The following is a 22,385-nucleotide window of genomic DNA, read 5'->3' as shown; positions in this document are numbered from 1 at the left end:
AGGGGATAACATTGGCTGATTTATAAAATTCCACCGAAGAATTCTTTTTTTTTTTTTTTTGACAATTTCCTTCCCCAACCGGATTATGAACCTGGCGGCTCTGATACCACTTAAATGTCACGCCTCGAGACCTGGGTTAGTCGACACCGGCGTTATCTCGCAATCACATAATTGCAAAACAACAAGCCTCGTAGTACAGCATATACCAAACCAGTTTATTATCATAAATTTCCCAAAAGTTCAACGTCTTTACAACTCAGAAAGAAATAGAAACATGCGGAAGCGTAAATACGTAATACTGAAATCATAAGGCTGAATAATCAATCGATCACGAATTAGACTGCTTCTTCACCATCCCCAAAAGTATTCTTGCTCCTCATCCTCAATTTGATTCTCATTCTTATCTGGGTGGGAAAGTAAGGGGTGAGTATTTTGGGGAAAATACTCAGTAAATGTTGCGTATTGCTTCGAGAATACGGTGCTGCTAGTGAGGATTTCGAGAATTTGGGTGTGCAAGTTTCGAATGAGGAGCCTTCCTTTTTATAGGCACGAATAATCTTCTACAAGGTAAGCTCTGAAGTTGCTCCACGAATGACGCTGCGTTGATGGCTCCACGAATGAAGCTGATGGCTTAATCAATGGTGATTGCACTAACCTCTCCCGAATGAATGTGGCCACTTTTTGGTTCAATGTGCTCACTCGAGATTTATGCTGAAATGGAGTGATTTTGGCTATATGAGTTCCTCCACAATTGGTGCACTTCCATAGTGCATGGTCTTCACACTAGTTATGAGTATTCTCAAGAAATAAACATAAGCCGACCCGATAAATTACTCACCTAACTCATCGAATTTACCCGAGCTTCATGTATATGTTAAAGAATTCTTTCTGAATTCAATTTATAATCAGTCTCCAGAGAATTTTCTCTGGAAGATGAGAAAATTATATTTTTTAATATATATATATATATATATATATATATATATATATATATATATATATATGACACTATTTATAATATATATTAATGGGACCAATCAAAATATAAAACAAAAATATCTTCGAAAAATATATTATAAGAAAAAAAATACTTTAGTCCATTATCATTATCATTATTTTGTCTTTTTCCTCATTTTGAGTTTAGCCCAACCAACCAAAGATAACCACAACTCTTTTGTCTTTTTCCACATTCGAGTTTAGCTCAACCAACCAAAGATAACGACAACCACAACTCTTTAGATAGAGTGGCTCATTTAATAATTATGAAGGTAATTAAATCCAAAAAAGGATAATTTTAGTTAAGATTTTGTATAAAATAGAAAAGAAATCTCCATTCTAGTATAATATAAATTTAATAACTTTTTTCCTATTAAATTTGAAGCCGGTGGAACTTCTTTCAAACACCCCTGGCCGATCGACTTTTTTAGGTGACAGCAAGTACCTCTAATACACAAAACAAGCATCATATCTACACCCTTTATACCTACTTTTCAACTTTTAACAACACACATGTATATGTATATTACATAGTTTTTTTACTATAATATTTAGGAAAATTGTATTCTGGTTATGTATTCTGGTTATATGTATTCTGGTTATATATATTTATCGCTTTGCGATTTCGGTCATAATTCATTTGGGTTGTCAAATTTCAGTCTTAGATGCTGTGTTTTTATTATTAAATTGTTTTTCAATTTTATTCATTTTTTTCTTACGTGGTAACAATGTGGTGCCGACATGACACTGAAATACGCAATTACACATCAGCAATCCCGATGAATGATGACTATTATTGCCAAAGAAAATGAAAAATATAATATTAAACTGAAATTTAACAACATAAATGATCAAAATAATCCAGATATAAATATATATGATTAGAAATACATCTTTCCCTAAAATTTGAATTGAAGAGGAGCATCATAGTAATAAAATCAAAAAATAATAATAACTAAACAAAATAAACTTCTCATAACTCATCTTTTTTATGGCGGTATATTTATTTATAAAATTTAATTTATATGTCAACTTTAATTTATGGTGCAGGTCGACTTTAATTTGTTGGAATTTAACAAACCCTAAAATGTAGTGAACTTTAAAGGTGGCCTTGGTGGTAGGGTCACGTGATCTGTAGTTCACTCCAACCAGATTTTCCTGGAAACTCACGTGTATTTATGTTATTTACACTCTCTGTTTTATTTTATAAATAAATTTTATATATTAAATAAAATACAAATAATACAAATTAAAGAGCTATAATAAATTCGTAACACTATATTTAATTTCTCAAAAATAGGAATTAATTTGACTTTAAATGCATATTAGATCTTTCACCTTTATTACATACCTTGTCAAAAGGTTCTCTAGCGACTTTATTGTGAATTAAAACGCGTGTTAAGTGTTAACCACTATGTCGAAAAGCGTCAACTTATTTTGTGCGTTTATTCCACCGAAAAAAAAAGAACCATAGTGCTAAATATTTTTACCTAGCTAGTCGTCCACTATCTTTGTGTAAATTAAGTGCATTTATGAACAAAGAACACATACTTTTTGTGTAACAAATCAGTTTTTTTTAATTAATAATTATTAAAGTTAATTTAAACGATTTTTTATATGAAAAAATACAATTTTAGTCATATATGTTTCTTCTGTTGCAATTTTGATCTTTTATATTGCCTCACTTTAGTTTTAATCTTGTATCTTTCAATTTTTTGTAATTTTAGTTCTTTTTTTTACAGGAAATATTGATGTGGCACTCATACGTCAAAATCATATTGAAGCCATGTAGATGCTGATGAACGTCACATCAACAACACGTTGAAAAAACGATTAAAATTACAAAAACAAGAAACATCGTTATTGGTTCCCTTTCCAATGAAATAAATCATATTCCTACTCATCCTGGCCCCCTTTCGTCGTGGTGTTGATTAAATTTCTTAAATCCAAAAGGTCGTTATTGGTACCCTTTTCAATGAATCCAAGCTGTAACCATTAGCCAACAATTTCTTCATTTAAACTAGTTACTCTGCACACGCGTTGCATGTGTGTACAATCATTTTTATCATTATCGATGGACTAAAGTGAAAATACACAAATTATAGAGGGACTATATTGATATTTGAATGATTGAAATAAAAATAAAAGTGTGTGTTGAAATAAAAAAAAAAAAACAAAAAAACAAGTGTAATAATACTATAACTGTAAGGGTAAACTGGAAAAAAAAGATGGTGTCCTCTTTGACAGTTTTTATAAGGTGCTCAGCTTTAATAAATAGTATAGATTAAGACAAAAACTTGTGTGAGACGGTCGCACGGGTCGTATTTGTGAGACGAATCTCTTATTTGGGTCACCCATGAAAAAATATTACTTTTTATGCTAAGTATATTATTTTTTATTGTGAATATATGTAGAGTTGACCCGTCTCACAGATTATGATCCGTGAGACGGTCTCACATGAGACTCACTCTTTAATTAAATGCACCAATTATTTATTTTTTCGTTTAAAAAAACTATAACTTAATCAAAATTATTTTCTAGTACCTAAACTCAATCGGGAAATAAATTTCTTAGGTAGGAAAGACCAGTTTTATCGAATAAGGTTTCTTTGGTAGAATTTATTGCTAGTTTGATAATCAGGTAAAGTAGTTAAGCATATGTATACCTTATTATATTACAAGATAATTATTGAATCTCACTTGGCTCGTGAAATATAACGATAAAAGAAAAAATGATAAATCGAAAAAATTAAATTAAAATAATTATTACGTGTTAATCTTTATCTATGTTTCTAAAAATTATAAATTTAATTTCGAGTATTTTTTATTTTATCCATAACAACTGGTAATCCTTACTCACATGTTATATATATATAGACATACTCTTTTTGGTGTGTTGTGGAGGTGGTTGGCATTTCATTGGGGCCGGTGGACTCGCGTTCCTTCGACGGCAAGTCAGTGCCATGTGCAGCAGACAAGTCGGGTCCCCGCCGAATAAGCGCCTCTTCCTCCTGCATGCCTTTCGTTCAATGGTACAATTCCAAGCATATATTTTATTGTTAGATTTATTTTGACATGATGAAAAATGGAATTTTTTTGGTTAAATAATGACAAATTAAATAGGAAGAGTCGTTCCAAGTTTGCATTGGAAACTCCACTCCTCGGTATTTCGGTGTCAATTCGAGTGAGTTGGTTCGGATTGAACAATAGTATTATTCAAAAATTGTTCATCCTTAACCCAATCTGAGCCCGAGCCAACCCGAAAACTCTCGACCCGAACCCGAATCAACCAGATTAACCTGATATTGAATATTTTTAATTTTTTTAAATAAAATAAATAAAATTCAAAAAATAATAATAATATTTTAATTTAAACACATCTTAACAAAATCTCCGTCATACATATGATTTAAATTTGAAAGTTTATTTATAAAAAAATAAAATATTTTTAGTAAATCAAACAAACAAATATTTAAAAAATTAAAAATGTTCAAAATAAATATTAAATTATGAAAATTTATGATATAAATATATAATAAATATTTATATGAGATAATTGATCTATAAATTCCAAAGAAAACGATTACTATTTTCACAAAAAATTACGGGAAGAAATTAGTCAATTTATATGTTTTTGGTATTTGTGTAGATATATCAAAAAAAAAAAATGTATTATTGTTTGTAGAGATTAAGTATCATTAATTATGGATAAATTTAATTTAATTTTAATTATTTTAACAAATTTAAAATAAACCAGTATTAGGATTGAGATGTGTTTTGAAGGGATGAATAAAAATTTTAAAATATTTTACGATTAAAAGAGTTACTATTACTCGTTCTTAAAATGTTCAAAAATGAACCAATACCGATAAATAAACCGATTTTGGTTCTAAAACCAAACAGAAGAAACACAAAAAAAAATCCCTTTAAAAAAACGGTTAATAATTTTCTAAAGCATTTAAAAATATGCAAGTTAAAATAATAAAAACAGTTTGGTTGAAATATTTTATCACACTTGGTATACGATATTTTGATATTTGAATACACATAAAATATTTCAACAATACATCTTAAAAACAGTAGTAAAAATTAAATGCAATAAAGTAATATGCACAATTCTTTTTAATGGATGTTCAGATATAAAACTCTCACGTTCAACTCTTCTTTCACTTAGGAAAGATTTACAGAAGAGTTTTGTAAGGAATTGTTGTTGTGCAGGAAATAAATATAAAAACATTATTATAATATGTGTATCAGAAGTTAGTGTTGTGTCCGGTGTTGTCAACACTGTACGCAACACGGCAGCGGAAGTTAAGTATTTATACACAAATATAATTTTAATGAATAAACACCAGCTTTAAATTATGCACAAGTACGAATACTTGTGCGATGTCTCATGGCAAAAATTTCACTAGAAAAATTATGTAAATCGTTTACACCAAAAACAATACTAGTGAGAAAACAAAAGCAAATTCCTTTACACTCCAAGGAATTAAAAATGCATCAAAATAAACCACATAAAAACTAGATGCATAAAATAAAAACGTATTGCTTAAAACAAACACAACCACTCTTCGTCTAACACTCTGCGTCAGTGTTGTCTCCGAGTGTTGGCAACACCAATCGGCAACACGGAAAATATGTGAATCAATCACTCAAACACTTCACACGAAAATCTCCAATACTGAACTTGTGTGTTCAGAAAATGCTCCAGCAGCTTTCTGCGTTGCAAAGTGATCAATCGATCACACGAAAACTTCTCATCAAAAATAGGCTCAGCTTTCGTATATTCTTCTATGTAAGAACTCCTCTGCCGACCTTCCCGAAGACTCCCAAAAACTCCAGCAGCTTCTCTTCACAACAAAGTGATCCACAATCACACAAAACTTCAGCACCTACACAATAAAGTGACAACCCGATCACATAAAAATGTAGAGCAAATATATGTTGGACTTTTGTAATTTCTTCTATGTGAAAAGCTTCCTAGTCCAACTCTCTCCTCTCCAAAAACCCCACTGTACGGCTGCAAGGGTATCCATATTTATATCAATAGTTTGACCTAAAATTTATTCCATAAAAGTGTCCTACAAAATATGGAAACAAGATTTTCATTAGATAAAAAACACTTTCAAATAAAGATAAAATATCTTGGAGATACAAATCATATTAAAAACAAATACTATAATATCTATAGATAAATAAAGTAAGATCTCATAGTCTACAAATAAGTAAACCAAGATATTATCATTTAAATTAAATCAAGCAAGATTTAATAATCTAGAAAGGCAAAATCATAAATTGATAATATCAATTTAACAAAATAATAAAGGAATAAAATATCCCTTTCAATCTCCCCCTTTTTGCCTTTCTGGACAAAACATCCAAAAATGATAATCTTGGTTAGCATCGCAGTCAGTTAAGCTCCCCCTGCATTGGAGTGTGTCTCCCCCTGAGTCAAAGTTCATCTCCCCCTGAATTAAACATGTTAGAACACTGGTGTTGTTGACAGTGTTGTCAACACCATCATTAGAACACCTGAAAACATAAGAAGTCATACGAATGAGAAATTCATTAATCATGTAAAGCAACCTAAAAAGAGCATTAAAGACAGAGTATAAGTATTCATTCAAGCTCAGCAACTCCAGATACTTAGCATCATTCTTTTGCATTTTTGGTCCTCATACTCCCCCTTTTTGGCCAGAATATAAGCCAAGTTCCAAAATCAGACTATAACAAAACATATATGCTCTTACTCTAACAAAAACAATACACCGATTCAATCATTCAGCTCCAAAAAAAAAAACCGCATGGTAAATGTAATATTTCCGAAATTTACCCAAAACACTCATAACGATTCTATCCCAAAATCAAACAGTAAAATTGATTCAAACTCGTGTTACGACGATTTCAAAAGAAAATCCAGTAAAACCCACGTCGATTATAACTCACTGACACAAGTATACACATAAATTCAAAATCTAGATAATCAAGGTTTTTATCAACTGTCATAGGTCAACACTGATATGTCACTGCACATGATGAATTCACGAAACAAAAATCAATATGCATGTCCTAAATATGCCTCCAATATGATGAAATATCGAAATGTCAGGCAGTGCATAAATTGTGATGTGTCTGAACTTGGTGTTGGCAACACCTCCTGGCAACACCACTGAGTTTTATTCAAACTTCCATAAAATTCGTTTGATTCAGAAATGGTAGCTCCCACACTAGAAGAACGGTCTTCAATGGACTCCCCTAGGTAGCTTTTTCCATTATTATTTTTATTTAGAAGTGGTAGCTCCCACACTAGAAGAACGGTCTTCAATGGACTCCTCTAGGTAGCTTTTTCCATTTTCTTCTAATTTTTTTTTTATTTACCTCTTTTCTGTTTTTCTCCTTTTGCTCACATTTTCCAAGTCATCCTTTCACTTTAGACAAGATCGCGATTTTCATGAATCCTCAACTACTCAATGCCTTGGATTTGAGCAAAATCTATTTCTCAACATACGATTGGAAGTATGAACGCTCAGAGGGTACCTTTCAGAAATTTGCCTTCACTGTTCAGTCATTGCACAAATAAATAGGATGATTATGAATATGCAGTATGCCTAATATCCTAGTAATGATCATGCACAAACGGATGTTGTCTCTGGTGTTGGCAACACCACGGACAACACTGAACAAATGTTTTTCTTTTAAAGTACACACATGCTGAGAGATTTCCAAAGATTGGAAAATCTCTCAAAATCCAAAGGTTTCGTGAATATATCAGCCAGTTGATTCTCAGTCCTAACAAATTCCAGTGAATTATGCCTTTTTTCAACCAAATCTCGAATAAAGTGACGTCTTATGTCTATGTGTTTTGTTCGAGAGTGTTGAACAGGATTCTTAGAAATGTCTATAACACTTGAGTTGTCACAATATACCATCATGCAATTGCTTAACTTGCAATCCAAGAAAGAAAGTTAGTTTTCCTACCATGCTCATTTCGAATTGTGATGACATGCAATCCACAGAGTTATTCACAAGCATTTGAGATGAATCACTGAAAATAATATCATCTACATACACTTGATAGATCAAAATATCACACAGTTTTTGAATGAAAAGAGTTTTGTCAATCTCACCTCGTTTGAAGCTCAAGTTTATCAGATTGTCAGCTAACCTACCGTACTATGCCCGTGGAGCCTGTTTCATTCCATACAAGGCCTTCTTCAATTTGTAGACATGATCCACGTGGTGCAGATCTTCAAATCCCTTATGTTGACTGACATAGGCTTTCTCATTCAAAATGCCATTATTATTATTCTTGAGTTCAATTTGAGACACAAAACACGAGTGACTTACCTGGGGAAACTTGGAGCTCATGCAGATTAAACCAATCATCTTTCGGTAGTCCACTTTTTCTTTGTTTCTTGTTTGCACACCATCATGTAATTCACCAATGATTTGTGATGATGGATGATTCTTCTGAATCTTGCTGGGAATTTCTCTTTCACAATTGATCATCACATCATCATTATCATCGTTATCATTATCCACAGTTTCTGTTCGGTTCAGAGGCGGTGTTGTGCTTGGTGTTGCTTCACTGGTCTCAACACCAGACTCAACACTGTTTCTGGTCAGTGCCTCACTTATATCCAGCCATTCTTCTACATCAGCCTCCGGTGTTTTAACTGTCAGATCTGCAAGATCATCAAACACAACGTTAATTGATTCCATTGTAGTCCTAGTTCTCAGATTAAATACACGATAAGCACGACCATTTGTAGAGTATCCAAGAAAAAGACATTTATCACTTTTTGAATCAAATTTAGCTAGATGATCTCTATCATTCAACACATAACCTACACATCCAAAAATATGAAAATATTTAAGGTTTGGTTTTCTTCCTATTATAATCTCATATGAGGTCATTGTAGAACCACTCCTTAAATAAACACGGTTGGAAATGTGACATGCCGTATTTAAAGCTTCGGCCCAAAAACATTTTGACACATTCTTAGAACTAAGCATGACCCGAGCCATTTCTAGGAGGGTTCGATTTTTCCTTTCAGCTATGCCGATTTTTTGAGGGGTCTTCGGAGAAGAATAATCATGAGTGATACCTTTCTTATGGCACAAAGAAATAAAATGAGAATTTTCAAACTCCTCACCATGATCGGTTTTGATTTTAACCACCCTCATATCATACAGATTTTTTATCCTAGCATGCAACTTCTTAAAAGCATCAAATGTATCTGATTTTTCTCTAAGAAAACTTACCCAAGTAAAATGAGAAAAATCATCAACACAAACAAACGAAAATTTCTTACCACCCAAGCTCTCAACATCCATTGGACCCAGTATATCCATATGCAAAAGTTCAAGGCACTGTGTTGTCCCAAAGTGTTGCAACACCGAGTGCGCAACACGGGTTTGTTTACTTTTCTGGCATGGACCACAGACATACACAACACCTAAATTTAAATTGGGCATACCTCTCACAGCATCAAACTTACGCAGATTCTTCAAGGTAGTGATACTCACGTGTCCCAGTTTTTGATGCCATACGTCTAATTCACTCACCTTGGCACTTAGGCAACCATCACCTTCTCCCAATTGATAACAATTGTCAGCTGAACGAGTACCTGACATTACACAAACATTGGCATCATTAAAAACTTCACAATTATTTTTATTGAACTTAACATGTAAATCATCATCACAAAGTTGACTTATGCTTATTAAGTTTGAGTTAAGTCCTTCAACATGTAGAACATTGTGAAGTTCAGGAAGCCCATCAACGTTCAAGATTCCTTTGCCTATAATTCTTCCTTTAGAACCACCACCATAGGTTACACGCCCACTTTTTATTTCAACATAATCCGTGAGGTGTTCTTTAAATCCGGTCATGTGGCGTGAGCACCTACTGTCGAAGTACCATGCACCTGCAATGTTAGTTTTTAAAGAAGTATAAATGATATTGCATCGAATAACAGTTTTAGGTACCCAAACTTTCCTTGTGGAAGATTTCTTGACTGCGGTGTTGCGCTTGGTGTTGGACAACACTGTGGGCAACACCCGATTTGATTTCCAATTCAGGTAGTCGTCTCTGAGTTTGTAGCAGAAGGGTCTGATGTGCCCAGGCTTATAGCAGTAGTGGCAGATAAAATGTCGCTTTCTTTGCTTTGGTTTGGAAGTTGACACTGGTTTCTTGATTTGTGACATCTTTACTGGAGGATCAACTTTCAAAAGAGAGGAAGAAGCTCTATTTTGTTTCGGCCTTTGTTCTGATGCTAGCTTTGAGATTGGCAGATTCTCCATAGGAGGGTTCACCATTAAAGGGACAGAATTGTCTTCAATTCCCTTTATAAACACAGTTGATTTTGATCCGGAGTTGGAAGATTCACCATGTTCATATGCGCTTTCAACATATCCAAGACCAGTTCTGTTGTCTTTTCCCATAGTTAGCATTGAGTCAAGTTTTGACGAACTTGAGTTGAATTTTGCAAGTGTCTTTGAGGCCTTCTCAAGCTCATCCTTGACTTTGCACAGTTCAAGATCTTTTTTACTCAGTACGACTTCGAGTCGAGACAAATTGCCTTTTAACTCAACATTTTCTTTTGAAAGAATTGAATTTGTCTCGTTTCTTTTAAGCCAATCATCATACAGCTCTTCATACATAGCCTGCACACTTTCAAAGGTGAGTTCATCAGAATCAGTATTCTGGATTTCATGATTACCTGAGTCATTGTGAGATTTAGCATTGAGACACAAGGATTTTGAAGTGGTGTTGCGGCCTGGTGTTGCAACACCAGCGGCAACACCGTGCGGGTTGACTTGCAGCCAGCATTTTTCCTTCAAAACAGCAGTGTTCTTGGATAATATGTCCATCGGGATTCTGTTAAATTTCCTGAAAAAAAAAACAACAATAAACCAGAATCAATCACTTAGTGTATCAAGCGTTGGCTCTGATACCACTTGTAAGGAATTGTTGTTGTGCAGGAAATAAATATAAAAACATTATTATAATGTGTGTATCAGAAGTTAGTGTTGTGTCCGGTGTTGTCAACACTGTACGCAACACGGCAGCGGAAGTTAAGTATTTAACACACAAATATAACTTTAATAAATTAACACCAGATTTAAATTATGCACAAGTACGAATACTTGTGCGATGCCTCATGGCAAAAAATTCACTAGAAAAATTATGTAAATCGTTTACACCAAAACAATACTAGTGAGAAAACAAAACCAAATTCCTTGACACTCCAAGGATTAAAAATGCATCAAAATAAACCACATAAAAACTAGATGCATAAAATAAAAACGTATTGCTTAAAACAAACACAACCACTCTTCGTCCAACACTCTGCGTCAGTGTTGTCTCCGAGTGTTGGCAACACCAATCGACAACACGGAAAATCTGTGAATCAATCACTCAAACACTTCACACGAAAATCTCCAATACTGAACTTGTGTGTTCAGAAAATGCTCCAGCAGCTTTCTGCGTTGCAAAGTGATCAATCGATCACACGAAAACTTCTCATCAAAAATAGGCTCGGCTTTCGTATATTCTTCTATGTAAGAACTCCTCTGCCGACCTTCCCGAAGACTCCCAAAAACTCCAGCAGCTTCTCTTCACAACAAAGTGATCCACAATCACACAAAACTTCAGCACCTACACAATAAAGTGACAACCCGATCACATAAAAATGTAGAGCAAATATATGTTGGACTTTTGTAATTTCTTCTATGTGAAAAGCTTCCTAGTCCAACTCTCTCTTCTCCAAAAACCCCACTGTACGGCTGCAAGGGTATCCATATTTATATCAATAGTTTGACCTAAAATTTATTCCATAAAAGTGTCCTACAAAATATGGAAACAAGATTTTCATTAGATAAAAAACACTTTCAAATAAAGATAAAATATCTTGGAGATACAAATCATATTAAAAACAAATACTATAATATCTATAGATAAATAAAGCAAGATCTCATAGTCTACAAATAAGTAAACCAAGATATTAGCATTTAAATTAAATCAAGCAAGATTTAATAATCTAGAAAGACAAAATCATAAATTGATAATATCAATTTAGCAAAATAATAAAGGAATAAAATATTCCTTTCAAGTTTGATTTATAAGTTTTTGTAAAAACATATTTTGATTTACATATATTGGTTTATTTTAAATTAATTTCATCCATAATTAATGATATTCAATATCTATTGATTATACCAATTGTCGGATTCATACATAATGGTTAGGATTTGTTTTTATTTATTTTATTATTTTAATTGATATAAGTTAAATTGGAAAGGATCTAATTGATTTATCAAAAATCTATTAGAAGTAATTACTTTCTTTTCATTTAATAATGACAATAAGGAAAAAATTGTTGTCTTATATTATAAGATTTTGTGGCTAATGTATAGTCATAAATAAAGGTTAGACTGATGTATTATTTAAATAATATAATTACACTATTGTTATTAATTATAAGTTTTGATAAAACAATAAATACTTAATCCTACAATTTTTTGGATAAATTACCCCATCAATTAAGTTATTTTCAAACACTTTTCCGAAGGAGAAAAGTTTTATTTTCAAGGCAAAAAATTATGTGGGATGTTCTCGCGAGTCGTATTTTGTGAGATAGAAATCTTATTTGGGTCATCCATGAAAAATTATTACTTTTAAGTTTAAGAGTACTAATTTTTATTGTGAAAAAATGACATACACGCAAAAATAACATGAAGCTAAAAACATGGGGCACGAAGGTTGACCCGATTTGTCTCCCTACACTCCCCCACTCTCTCATGTGGACCCCACACCGCCACCTCGTACTCTCTCTGAATTCTATCCACGACACCTTTTCAAATCCCCAAACTGCCCTTCTCTCCCCGCCGCTCTCTCCCCTTTTACAGCCGTAATCCACTGAACAAGGAGTCCCACTTTCGTCATTCAACCTCCCACTGTTACACCATTTTGGTTCGAATCCGACGTGGCACACCCACCTTCCAGAATCCACTCTCCATATATATATATAATCTATGTATGTATATTTGTATCTTCAATCTTCTCGAGAGGTTGTCTGACGGCAATTATTGGCTTTTCACAATAATAATAACAATTCAATTTGAAAAAAAGGAAACCTGATTTCCACTAAATATAAGTATTCTTCTTTCGGTTCCCTCACTCGAACCAGCTTCTTTTCTTTGCAGTTTATATATAAATATTCTTCAGTCTTGGTTATTCTTGGCGTATATTTCAGGCATTAGAGATATACATACAATATATAGATACATACACACACACACAGATTTTTTTTCTCATTCTTGAGGAGGAGAGAAGAGGGAATTGTTGAAGAAAAAGAAAATGTTCGACGGGTTGTTGAAAAGCAAGTTTTTTTCCAGATGGTAAGTGCTGCAATTATGCCGATAAATTTCATTTTCTTGGTTTTTTTTCGATGTTCGTGGGTTCATTTTTTGATTAATTACGTATTTTCTTGGTGGGGTTTTTTTTTTTTTGGTTCTTGAATTTAGCAAGTCGGATATTAAGCAGACGAAGACTCGAATTGAGCTGATAAAGAAGAAGAGAAACGCAATGGAGAAATATTTGAGGAATGATATTGCTGATCTTCTTAAAAATGGATTGGATACTAACGCCTATGGAAGGGTAATTTTTTTCCCATATTTGTTAATCCAGATTTTGGGTATTTTATTTATTTAATTAGTTTTCAATTATTGGAAAATGGATTTTCTAGAATTTATTGCTTCGAATTTGTGTTTTTTATTCTTTATCATCGCATTCATTCTATTTCTTGGTTAATTGTGTAAATGATTACGTTTCTTGAGGTCAAATCTTGAAAGAGTTTCTTAAAGATTAATTTTGCTATTTAATTTTTGGCTGATTTAAATTTGGACGAAGATTTGAATATTTGAGTTGTAAAATTTATGGTCACAGCAAAATTATAGTACTGCTTTGCTCGTCCTGTCTTTAGTGGAAGAAATAGCATGAAAAGAGAACTCGAATTTTATGAATAATTTTTTTAGAATTTTATGCTTCTCCGTAAGATTCATCAACTGCTCCTGAATTGTTACTCGAAAGGATTCCTTGACATTTTGTCGATCTTGAAACAGGCTGAAGGACTTCTTAACGAGTTGAATCGGTCCAGCTGTTTCGAATTCGTCGATCAATGTTGTGTGACCATAGCAAACAATCTTGGAACCGTGGATAAACAGAGGTATGATCTCCAGTGGATATATATATCTAAGAAAATAATACATGATATTGTTTTCGAATTTGTCTGAATCTTGCAGTTTTATGTTCACAGGGAATGTCCACAAGAGTGCAGGGAAGCTGTAGCTTCTTTGATGTTTGCAGCAGCGAGACTGGCTGAACTGCCAGAGTTGAGGCAACTTCGAACTTTATTTTCCGAGAGATATACAAATTCGCTGGATTTTTATGTTGACAAACAGGTATGGTCTGCGGTGAATTCCTTGGTGTCATTAGAAAAATCGACGTTCCACATGTTCGAACCGTGTAAATCATTCTGCCGGATTCTTATTTCCAGTTTTTGTTGGTTATGCTCAATATCTATCTTCTGAGTGAATATGTAGTCCTTCAAAGCCCAAAAGGGCAAGGGCAATGATTCAATCGGTCGAATATAAATCTGCTTGCGTTCGGTCACTTGAATTTAATCCAAGAGTTTGATATATCTTGTGTAGTTCATGGAGAAGTTGAAATCAAGCCACCCATCGAAAGAAATGAAGCTTCAGTTATTGCACGATATTGCCACGGAATCAGGAGTGGAATGGAGCTCAAAAGCTCTGGAAAACAAGTTGTATCATGAAACTGCTGGTAAAAAGGTGAGACCTGAGTCATATTTACGCACTTTAAACACAAACTAGGCCTAAATATTAATTTTTTTTGCAAAATTTTTTCAACTATTTTACAGGATATTGCTGATGCTTTCAGAGATAAACTGTACGTTCCGTTTGATAGGATGGAGGGTTCAGTTCTAAAGAATGAATCCAGGAATAGGTCAGATTACGTACGCTGGAACCCCAGAAAATGTACCGGTCCTGAGAGGAAAGATGGCCTTCCTGGCTATGAACAGAAATGCAGAAGTGAAGATGTTTCGATCAAGGACATTCAAGTGGATGCTATTAAAAGAAATGAGATGTATAATTATAACCAACCAGAATCTCGTGTTCAGAATCAAAAAGAACATGATGAAAAGCCTCTCAAGTATGGATCAATCCCTCCTCCATATATCAAAGCCGATGTGAAAAAGACGACGAGCGAGGAGAAGGCGGAACCTAAAGAAACAGATGATCAAGAATACCCCACTGTTAAACCTAAGCCAGCACCGAAATCTGTGAGGAGGCGGCCCCTCAAACCCCCACCAGCACAAGTCCACTCTGAAAGCGATGAAACACCGAAAGAAACAAACAAAGAACAAGCAGCGGCACAGGGGCAAAGAGTCTTGAAATTCTTAGACGAGGGCGACAACAATGAACGAGACGAAGAAGAAAAGATGATGGATAAGCTTCTACTTCATTACAGCAGGAAAAAAACACCCCGTGGAACCGTCAAATCAGGCTCAAGCATCAAGATGCCACAAGATCATGATCCTGGACACTCGCCCAAAGCTACTAAACATGCTCCAAACAGGGTGTCGTCTCTTCCCAGTGAAGCTACGACCCCAACCAGCGAGACCCACAAACAACACGCTAGAGCGTTTTCTTTACAGCCCGAGATGTTTAATGGAAATGGGCATGTGCATCCCAAACTGCCGGACTACGATGAATTTGTTGCCAGATTAGCAGCTCTTAGGAGGAGTTGAATGTATATTTGATAATTCTTCATCATCAGATTTCTCCACATTCTTTGTTAAATATATGGCTCAAGAAATATGTACACCATCGTTACTTGATTGTGATATATAACTACCAGTTTACCATACTCGTAGTTTTTTTTTCTTTTCTTTTAGCAATTACTGTGTTATGTACATATCAATCCTGTTTTGAAGCACAATATTTTTTTTTTATTATTGTTGTTGTCGTCCATTTTAATGCAAAGTATATATTTAATTGATGATTTCTTGATTTTTAGAATTCAAATCGCTCGTCTCAGTCAAATGTGAAGTAGGATTTGCATAATGTTCAGAAAGATGGTTGAGTTTAAGCTATCTTAAACACTATCCTAAAGATTGATCTGATCGCTCCAAGATGCTCTTATCCAGTAGGTCTTCTGTGATTATTGTATAAAAATGTTTAGAAACGATATTATATTTATAGTTGATTTTTTGGGTTAAAATTTTTTATAAGAGTGTGTCTCATGTGAGACCGTCTCACGGATACTAATATGTGAGACGGGTCAACCCTACCCATATTCAAAATCAGGTTGAATAGTACTAGTAATTTCTCAAGGCTTGGAGGGAAGCCTTTCACCTCATATAGTTAATCTCTCTTTTCTTAGAGCCATTAATCTCCAAACGAATAGCTTTCATGGCCAAATTCCCCAAGAGATGGGGTTTTTAAGGCGTCTAGAGTATGTAGAATTTAGCAATAATTCTTTTGTTGGGGAAATACCGAGAAATATATCGCAATGTCCAAATCTTTTGTATCTTAACATGATTGACCATAGGTTATCGGGACTTATCCCTGTTGAGCTCGATTCTCTTCGCAAACTCCAAGATCTTGGTTTAGGGAAAAACAATATTTCTGGGACTATCCCTCCATCCTTAGGAAATCTAACATCTCTCACACAACTTCATTTGGCAAAGTGTAACTTGAGAGGAGAAATTATTAGTACTATTCAACCTGATTTTGAATATGGGTAGGGTTGACCCGTCTCACATATTAGTATCCGTGAGACGGTCTCACATGAGACACACTCTTATAAAAAATTTTAACCCAAAAAATCAACTATAAATATAATATCGTTTCTAAACATTTTTATACAATAATTTTCTCTCAACTCTATATATTTTATAATCAATTTTCGTTTTGCTATCATCTGTCAATATATATTCAATAAATTTTGTTATGATTTTATCTATATTAAAAATTTCTTTATTATTATTTACTTATTATGTCGCAATTTACTCATATACGTACATAATTTGAATTTCAATTGCGTTATCTTCAAATCGTTGTGGTCGTGGAAGTGAGTATATTTCCGACTTTTGTGAATATTTTGGCTACATTCCCGACTTTTATGGAATCAAACTTGGCCACGAGGAGAAAGAAGTCATGTAACTCCCCAACAAAGATGTAGAGACAACATCTTCTGCTCGAGCAAGCAACACGATGGAAATAAGCACGATGATAGTCCCAGTAAAACAAATCAAAGTTTGGGATCGCTTCTATCTTGAAAAAGAAAGTATGAACAACTCTTTTGCCAAATATTCTTACAAAACAGATGATGGTTCCGGTGGTATAGACATTCTGAAATATTTAGTCAATGTACATAAACTTGACTCTGATACTCTACGACCATTTAGTAGATAAACAACCCAACAATTAATCCTTCACAATTACAAAATAAATTTTTTGAAAAGTCGTCGTTAAATTGGTTACGAAATTTTGTCAACATTTTATAATAACTGAACACGAATATTTTGTTGAATTTACTAGTACTATTCAACCTGATTTTCAGAATATTTTTAGACACTTACGAAATATTGTTTTGATATATATAATGAATATAAAGAAACATTAAAATAGCATATTTCATGTAGAATTAGTTTGACAATTAATATTTGGATTAATTTGAAATATGAATCTTATCTTTTTGTTATATCATTGGATTGATGAAATTTAGACTATGTAAAAAATATTAGTTGAATCAAACAAAATTAAATTTAAAAATTTTCTCTTTCTATCGAAATTAGATGAAAATATGTGAATAGAAACAGTAATTATTGATAGCTTTTATTCCATTTATCTAGGATTTTAAGTTAAGTAGTTTTCTCTTATTTTTGAGTGTTTTTGTGCGAAAATATTTGTGTTGAGTTATGGTATGCATCATTTTACCCATTTGCTCTTTAAAAAGATTCTATCATCTTCTTTTATTTAAATCACAAACAGGTAACCCCGACTGTCCTTCATTTTATTTTATTTTTAATATCTTTGAAAATATTGAGCCGGACTTCAACGACGAGTCTTTGTTTTTATATTTCCTCGAAGTTTCCTATAGGACTACTTTTCTGCCGTCGGAATGAGTCAACCTGCTGTAGCATCTCGTTAACCTCCGAATCTGAAGAAGCAGAGGAGACACACATAATGCATTCCTAGATATGAAGATCATATTTGGTCTTACACATTTTGCTTTGATCCTATTCTTACCATTTCCATCATCCTCCACCAGATATGAAACTTTAACCCGAGGTTCGTCTCTGGTCCTTGAGAGTGACTCTTTAATCTCTTCACCATTAGGAATTTTTACTGCTGGTTTCTACCCGGTTGGTGATAACGCGTACATATTTTCGTTATGGTACACGGAGCCGCTGTTCGATGGAAATTTGACTGTGGTTTGGATGGCTAATCGGGATGAACCGGTTAATGGAAGATACACGAAGCTCTCTTTGTTGAACTCCGGAAATCTTGTCCTAAATGACGCGGGACAGTCTATTGTATGGACCAGTGGAACCGAATCATCTTTGCCAGTGCTATTGAAACTCCATGATAATGGCAATCTTGTTCTCCACAGAGAAGATGGTGTCAATATTTGGGAAAGTTTCGACTCCCCGACGAACACACTTCTTCCTCTCCAATCACTTCGAAGAAATACGAAACTAGTAGCCTCGCGAAGCAGTAGTGACTATTCTTCGGGTTTGTACAAGTTGTTGTTTGGCAATGATAACGTCCTAGCTCTTCTCTACGATAGTGAAGATTTTAGTAGTATTTACTGGCCTCCGCCGTGGAGAACAATTTGGGAGGAAGGACGGACTAGCTATAATGCCAGCAAGATTGCCAACTTTGATTTAAGAGGATCTTTTCACTCGTCGGATGGATTCCAGCTCAATACATCGGATTATGGATTCGGGCCTCAGAGAAGAATGACTCTGGATCACGATGGTAACCTTCGAGTTTACAGTTTAGACAAAGGGCTGAGGATTTGGACTGTCACATGGCAAGTCTTCAGGCAACCTTGTAAGATCCATGGTATTTGTGGTGTCAATAGTGTGTGCACTTACAGACATGATTCAAGCCGGAGGTGTTCGTGCTTACCAGGACACAAGATGAAAAACGCTGCCGATTGGTCAAAAGGATGCGTCCCAGAATTCAAGCTTCCGTGTAGCAAGAGCTATTCTCCATACTTTCTTAAGCATAATCAATATCAGTTTTATGGTTACGACAAGGGGTTCTTCCCAAACTGCACTTTGGATCAATGCAAGAAATTGTGCTCGAGTGACTGTGAATGTATAGGATTCCAGTACGACCAGGAGAGTACTGGCTCGTATACTTGTTATACTAAGCCAACATTGTTAAATGGATTACAAACTCCGGGAGTGCAGTCCTGGTTTTACTTAAAATTACCTCAATCTTGGGGGCCTACTGGTAGAAATTCGACACTAGACCATATCGACATGCAGTGTCCGAGCTCCGTCACACAACTTAGCAGGCAGTACGAGGAGGAGGAGCATGGCTGGTTCAAGTACTTATTTTGGTGCACTATGGCAATCGGAGCATTTGAAATCTTTTGTCTGCTTATATTCTTGTATTTAACCCACAAAAGTTCAAGTCCAACCGGGCAAAGGTATGTTCAAGCTGCTACTGGATTCAAGAGATACACATACGCAGAACTAAAGAAGGCTTCCATTAACTTCAGCCAAGAAATTGGGCGAGGAGGCAGCGGTGTGGTGTATAAGGGGACTTTATCGGATAATCGGATCGCGGCCATCAAGTTCTTAAATATTGAAGCAATGCAAGGAGAAGCTGAGTTTCTAGCTGAAGTTAACTTGATTGGAAGGCTGAATCATTCAAATTTAATCGAGTCGTGGGGTTATTGTGCTCAAGGGAAGTATAGGATACTCGTTTTCGAGTATTTAGAACACGGATCTCTTTTAGAAAATCTTCACTCCAACAAACTAGATTGGAAGAAAAGATATGATATCGCAATAGGCACGGCTAAAGGGCTAGCATACTTGCATGAAGAATGCTTGGAGTGGGTTCTCCACTGTGATGTGAAGCCTCAGAACATACTTTTGGACACAAACTACGAGCCGAAGGTGGCCGATTTCGGGCTCTCGAAGCTTCTGAACAGAAGCTGCGGCGAGGAGAACATGAACGTATCCAGGATACGAGGGACAAGAGGTTACATGGCTCCTGAATGGGTTAGTCACCTCCCAATCACTTCTAAAGTTGACGTGTATAGTTACGGGATTGTCGTGTTGGAAATGGTGACTGGGAAGAACCCGAAAGATTTGTACGTTGAGACGGAAAACCGCGGGATGGGGGGGAAGATGCTCAAGAATTGGGTAATAATGGAGACTACGAATGAAGAGGGATGGATTGAGAAAATTGTTGATCCTAGTTTGGGAGGTGAGTATGACGCGGAAAGATTGGGGAATTTAGTGGAAGTGGCTTTAAAGTGTGCTCAGGAAAATAGAGATGATCGGCCAACGATGAGGGAAGTTGTGAGTATGTTAGAAACATGACTAGGGGATGGAGCCATTGAAGTTTTGAGAATTCAAGAGAAGATCACGGCGAGACGAGCCGTTTTATTTGTTTATGAAATATATACTAAATTGGTTTGTCCTTGAATGGGTAGAGAATTCAAGAGAAGATCACGACGAGACGAGCAGTTCTATTTGTTTATGAAATATGAATATATATATACACTAAATTGGTTTGTCCTTGTAACTTACCAATACAGACGAAGTCTCTGAATTCTGAAATCCTCAGTGAAATTCATCATTTGTGTTTGGATATAAAACTTAACAGGCATTTCGGAATTTGGAATTGATACTTGTTAATAGTTTGGATTTGGATCCCCAAAATTACTTACTTGGTCTTTAGCCTAACTTTGATTTCAAATTTCAATCGTAATACAAGAACTTTCTTTCTTTTTGCAATTTTAAGTGTATTTTGTCCGAAGTTTGGACATGGAGAGTCACTTATTGCTTACATGCCCTCGGTATATAAACAAATTTATTTCACTAATACTGAGATAATAGTACTAAATTCAAAAACTTATTTTCTCATATTCATGCTAAATTTGAGAATTATTTAAATATTATCTGTTATAAACTATAAAAGAAAGAGAGGTGAGTAAAGAGAATCCATAAAAAAAAAGAGAGAATGAGTTAATACTCAGGTGCAATTTTCATTGAATATAATCACTCTATTTATAAGAAAATATTACAACATATAAATCTTTACACATATTATCTAGTCATATTTATCTTGGTTACAAATCTTTCAAATCTAACTAAATAAGATAATCATCTATAGTAATAATATATTTATAACAATCATCCTAATATGATTATTTACACAAACAATCGATTCGTCTAATATCCATTTGACAAGATGGATGTTTAAAAACTTCAAAGGGACTCAATGTTATCTCGTTAAAACATTTTTCATAAAACATATTGGGAAAAATTCGGACGAAAAAAATATTACATCAGTAGATATTTTCTGTAACGTCTCGAAAATCTGAAGGTCCACGTGAACTACATGCTTGCAAATTATTAAATTTTTTGGCATTTTATTAAATTGTTTTAAAACATTAAATACATGTTTATTTCATTAATTACGTGTTTAATTATTTTTATGCATTTTATGTATAATTCATGCATGATAGGATTTAATTAATGGAATTTTATCAGTTAATGCATTAGAGTTTTTAGGTGCATTTCACGCTCGAACGAGGAATGCAGACCGGAGAATTTTCAGGAAAATTAGTTTATAATATGATTAATTTTATTAATTTATTTGAGGTGTTTTAAGTGCATTTTTCAAAAAATAGGATTTATTGAGTATTTTTACCAGCAATATTTTATTTTTATACGATACACAATTTTTTATCGGATCGGGGGACTTTTTGAGGGGTCGACTAATATTTTCAAAATCTTTTCAGCACGAAATATTTTTCAGGAGTGCGTTTGGATTTAATGAGCCTACTTTTAAGTTTATTAAGCCTAAATATCTTTTAAAAACTCTTAAATAGCATTTAGGGCTCATTTATTTAATCTTAAACTATAGAATTAGCACCCAATTATTCCCCTAAGCTCCCACTAAACTTAATCACTCTTCATCAGCCGTCCACCTCCTCCACTCACAAGCTTTCTCGTGATTTGTTGCTGCAAATATTTTCGGTGCCTTCATTTTTCATTTCAAGCAAGGGTCGTGTGTTCATCGATCGTTTGTCCAATAATAATC

At 34.3% G+C, this 22,385-nt stretch overlaps 2 protein-coding genes across 2 annotated transcripts; both read left to right on the top strand.

Annotated features, from left to right (window-relative positions):
• The first annotated feature begins 13,057 nt into the window (after positions 1-13,057).
• On the top strand, positions 13,058-16,042 carry LOC140803478 (uncharacterized). Its single transcript, XM_073159375.1, has 6 exons — positions 13,058-13,403; positions 13,530-13,662; positions 14,127-14,230; positions 14,321-14,465; positions 14,715-14,855; positions 14,945-16,042. Exons 1-6 carry the CDS (start codon positions 13,363-13,365, stop codon positions 15,833-15,835), a joined length of 1,455 nt encoding a protein of 484 aa, XP_073015476.1. The 5' UTR covers positions 13,058-13,362; the 3' UTR covers positions 15,836-16,042.
• A 2,180-nt stretch (positions 16,043-18,222) lies between these two features.
• Positions 18,223-20,955, top strand: LOC140803477 (putative receptor protein kinase ZmPK1). Its single transcript, XM_073159374.1, has one exon. It carries the CDS (start codon positions 18,293-18,295, stop codon positions 20,654-20,656), a length of 2,364 nt encoding a protein of 787 aa, XP_073015475.1. The 5' UTR covers positions 18,223-18,292; the 3' UTR covers positions 20,657-20,955.
• Positions 20,956-22,385: the final 1,430 nt, after the last annotated feature.

The sequence above is a fragment of the Primulina eburnea genome, chromosome 10 (genome assembly GCF_022965805.1).
Source record: "Primulina eburnea isolate SZY01 chromosome 10, ASM2296580v1, whole genome shotgun sequence".
Taxonomy (NCBI): domain Eukaryota; kingdom Viridiplantae; phylum Streptophyta; class Magnoliopsida; order Lamiales; family Gesneriaceae; genus Primulina; species Primulina eburnea.
This window is presented reverse-complemented; position numbering and strand designations above follow the sequence as displayed.

Bases quoted from the DNA above. Each gene is read 5' to 3' on its own strand.
- LOC140803477 (XM_073159374.1), top strand. From the start codon at position 18,293: ATGAAGATCATATTTGGTCTTACACATTTTGCTTTGATCCTATTCTTA.
- LOC140803478 (XM_073159375.1), top strand. From the start codon at position 13,363: ATGTTCGACGGGTTGTTGAAAAGCAAGTTTTTTTCCAGATG. The intron at 13,404-13,529 runs GTAAGTGCTGCA...TCTTGAATTTAG, and splicing joins AGCAAGTTTTTTTCCAGATG to CAAGTCGGATATTAAGCAGA. The intron at 14,231-14,320 runs GTATGATCTCCA...TTATGTTCACAG, and splicing joins GGAACCGTGGATAAACAGAG to GGAATGTCCACAAGAGTGCA.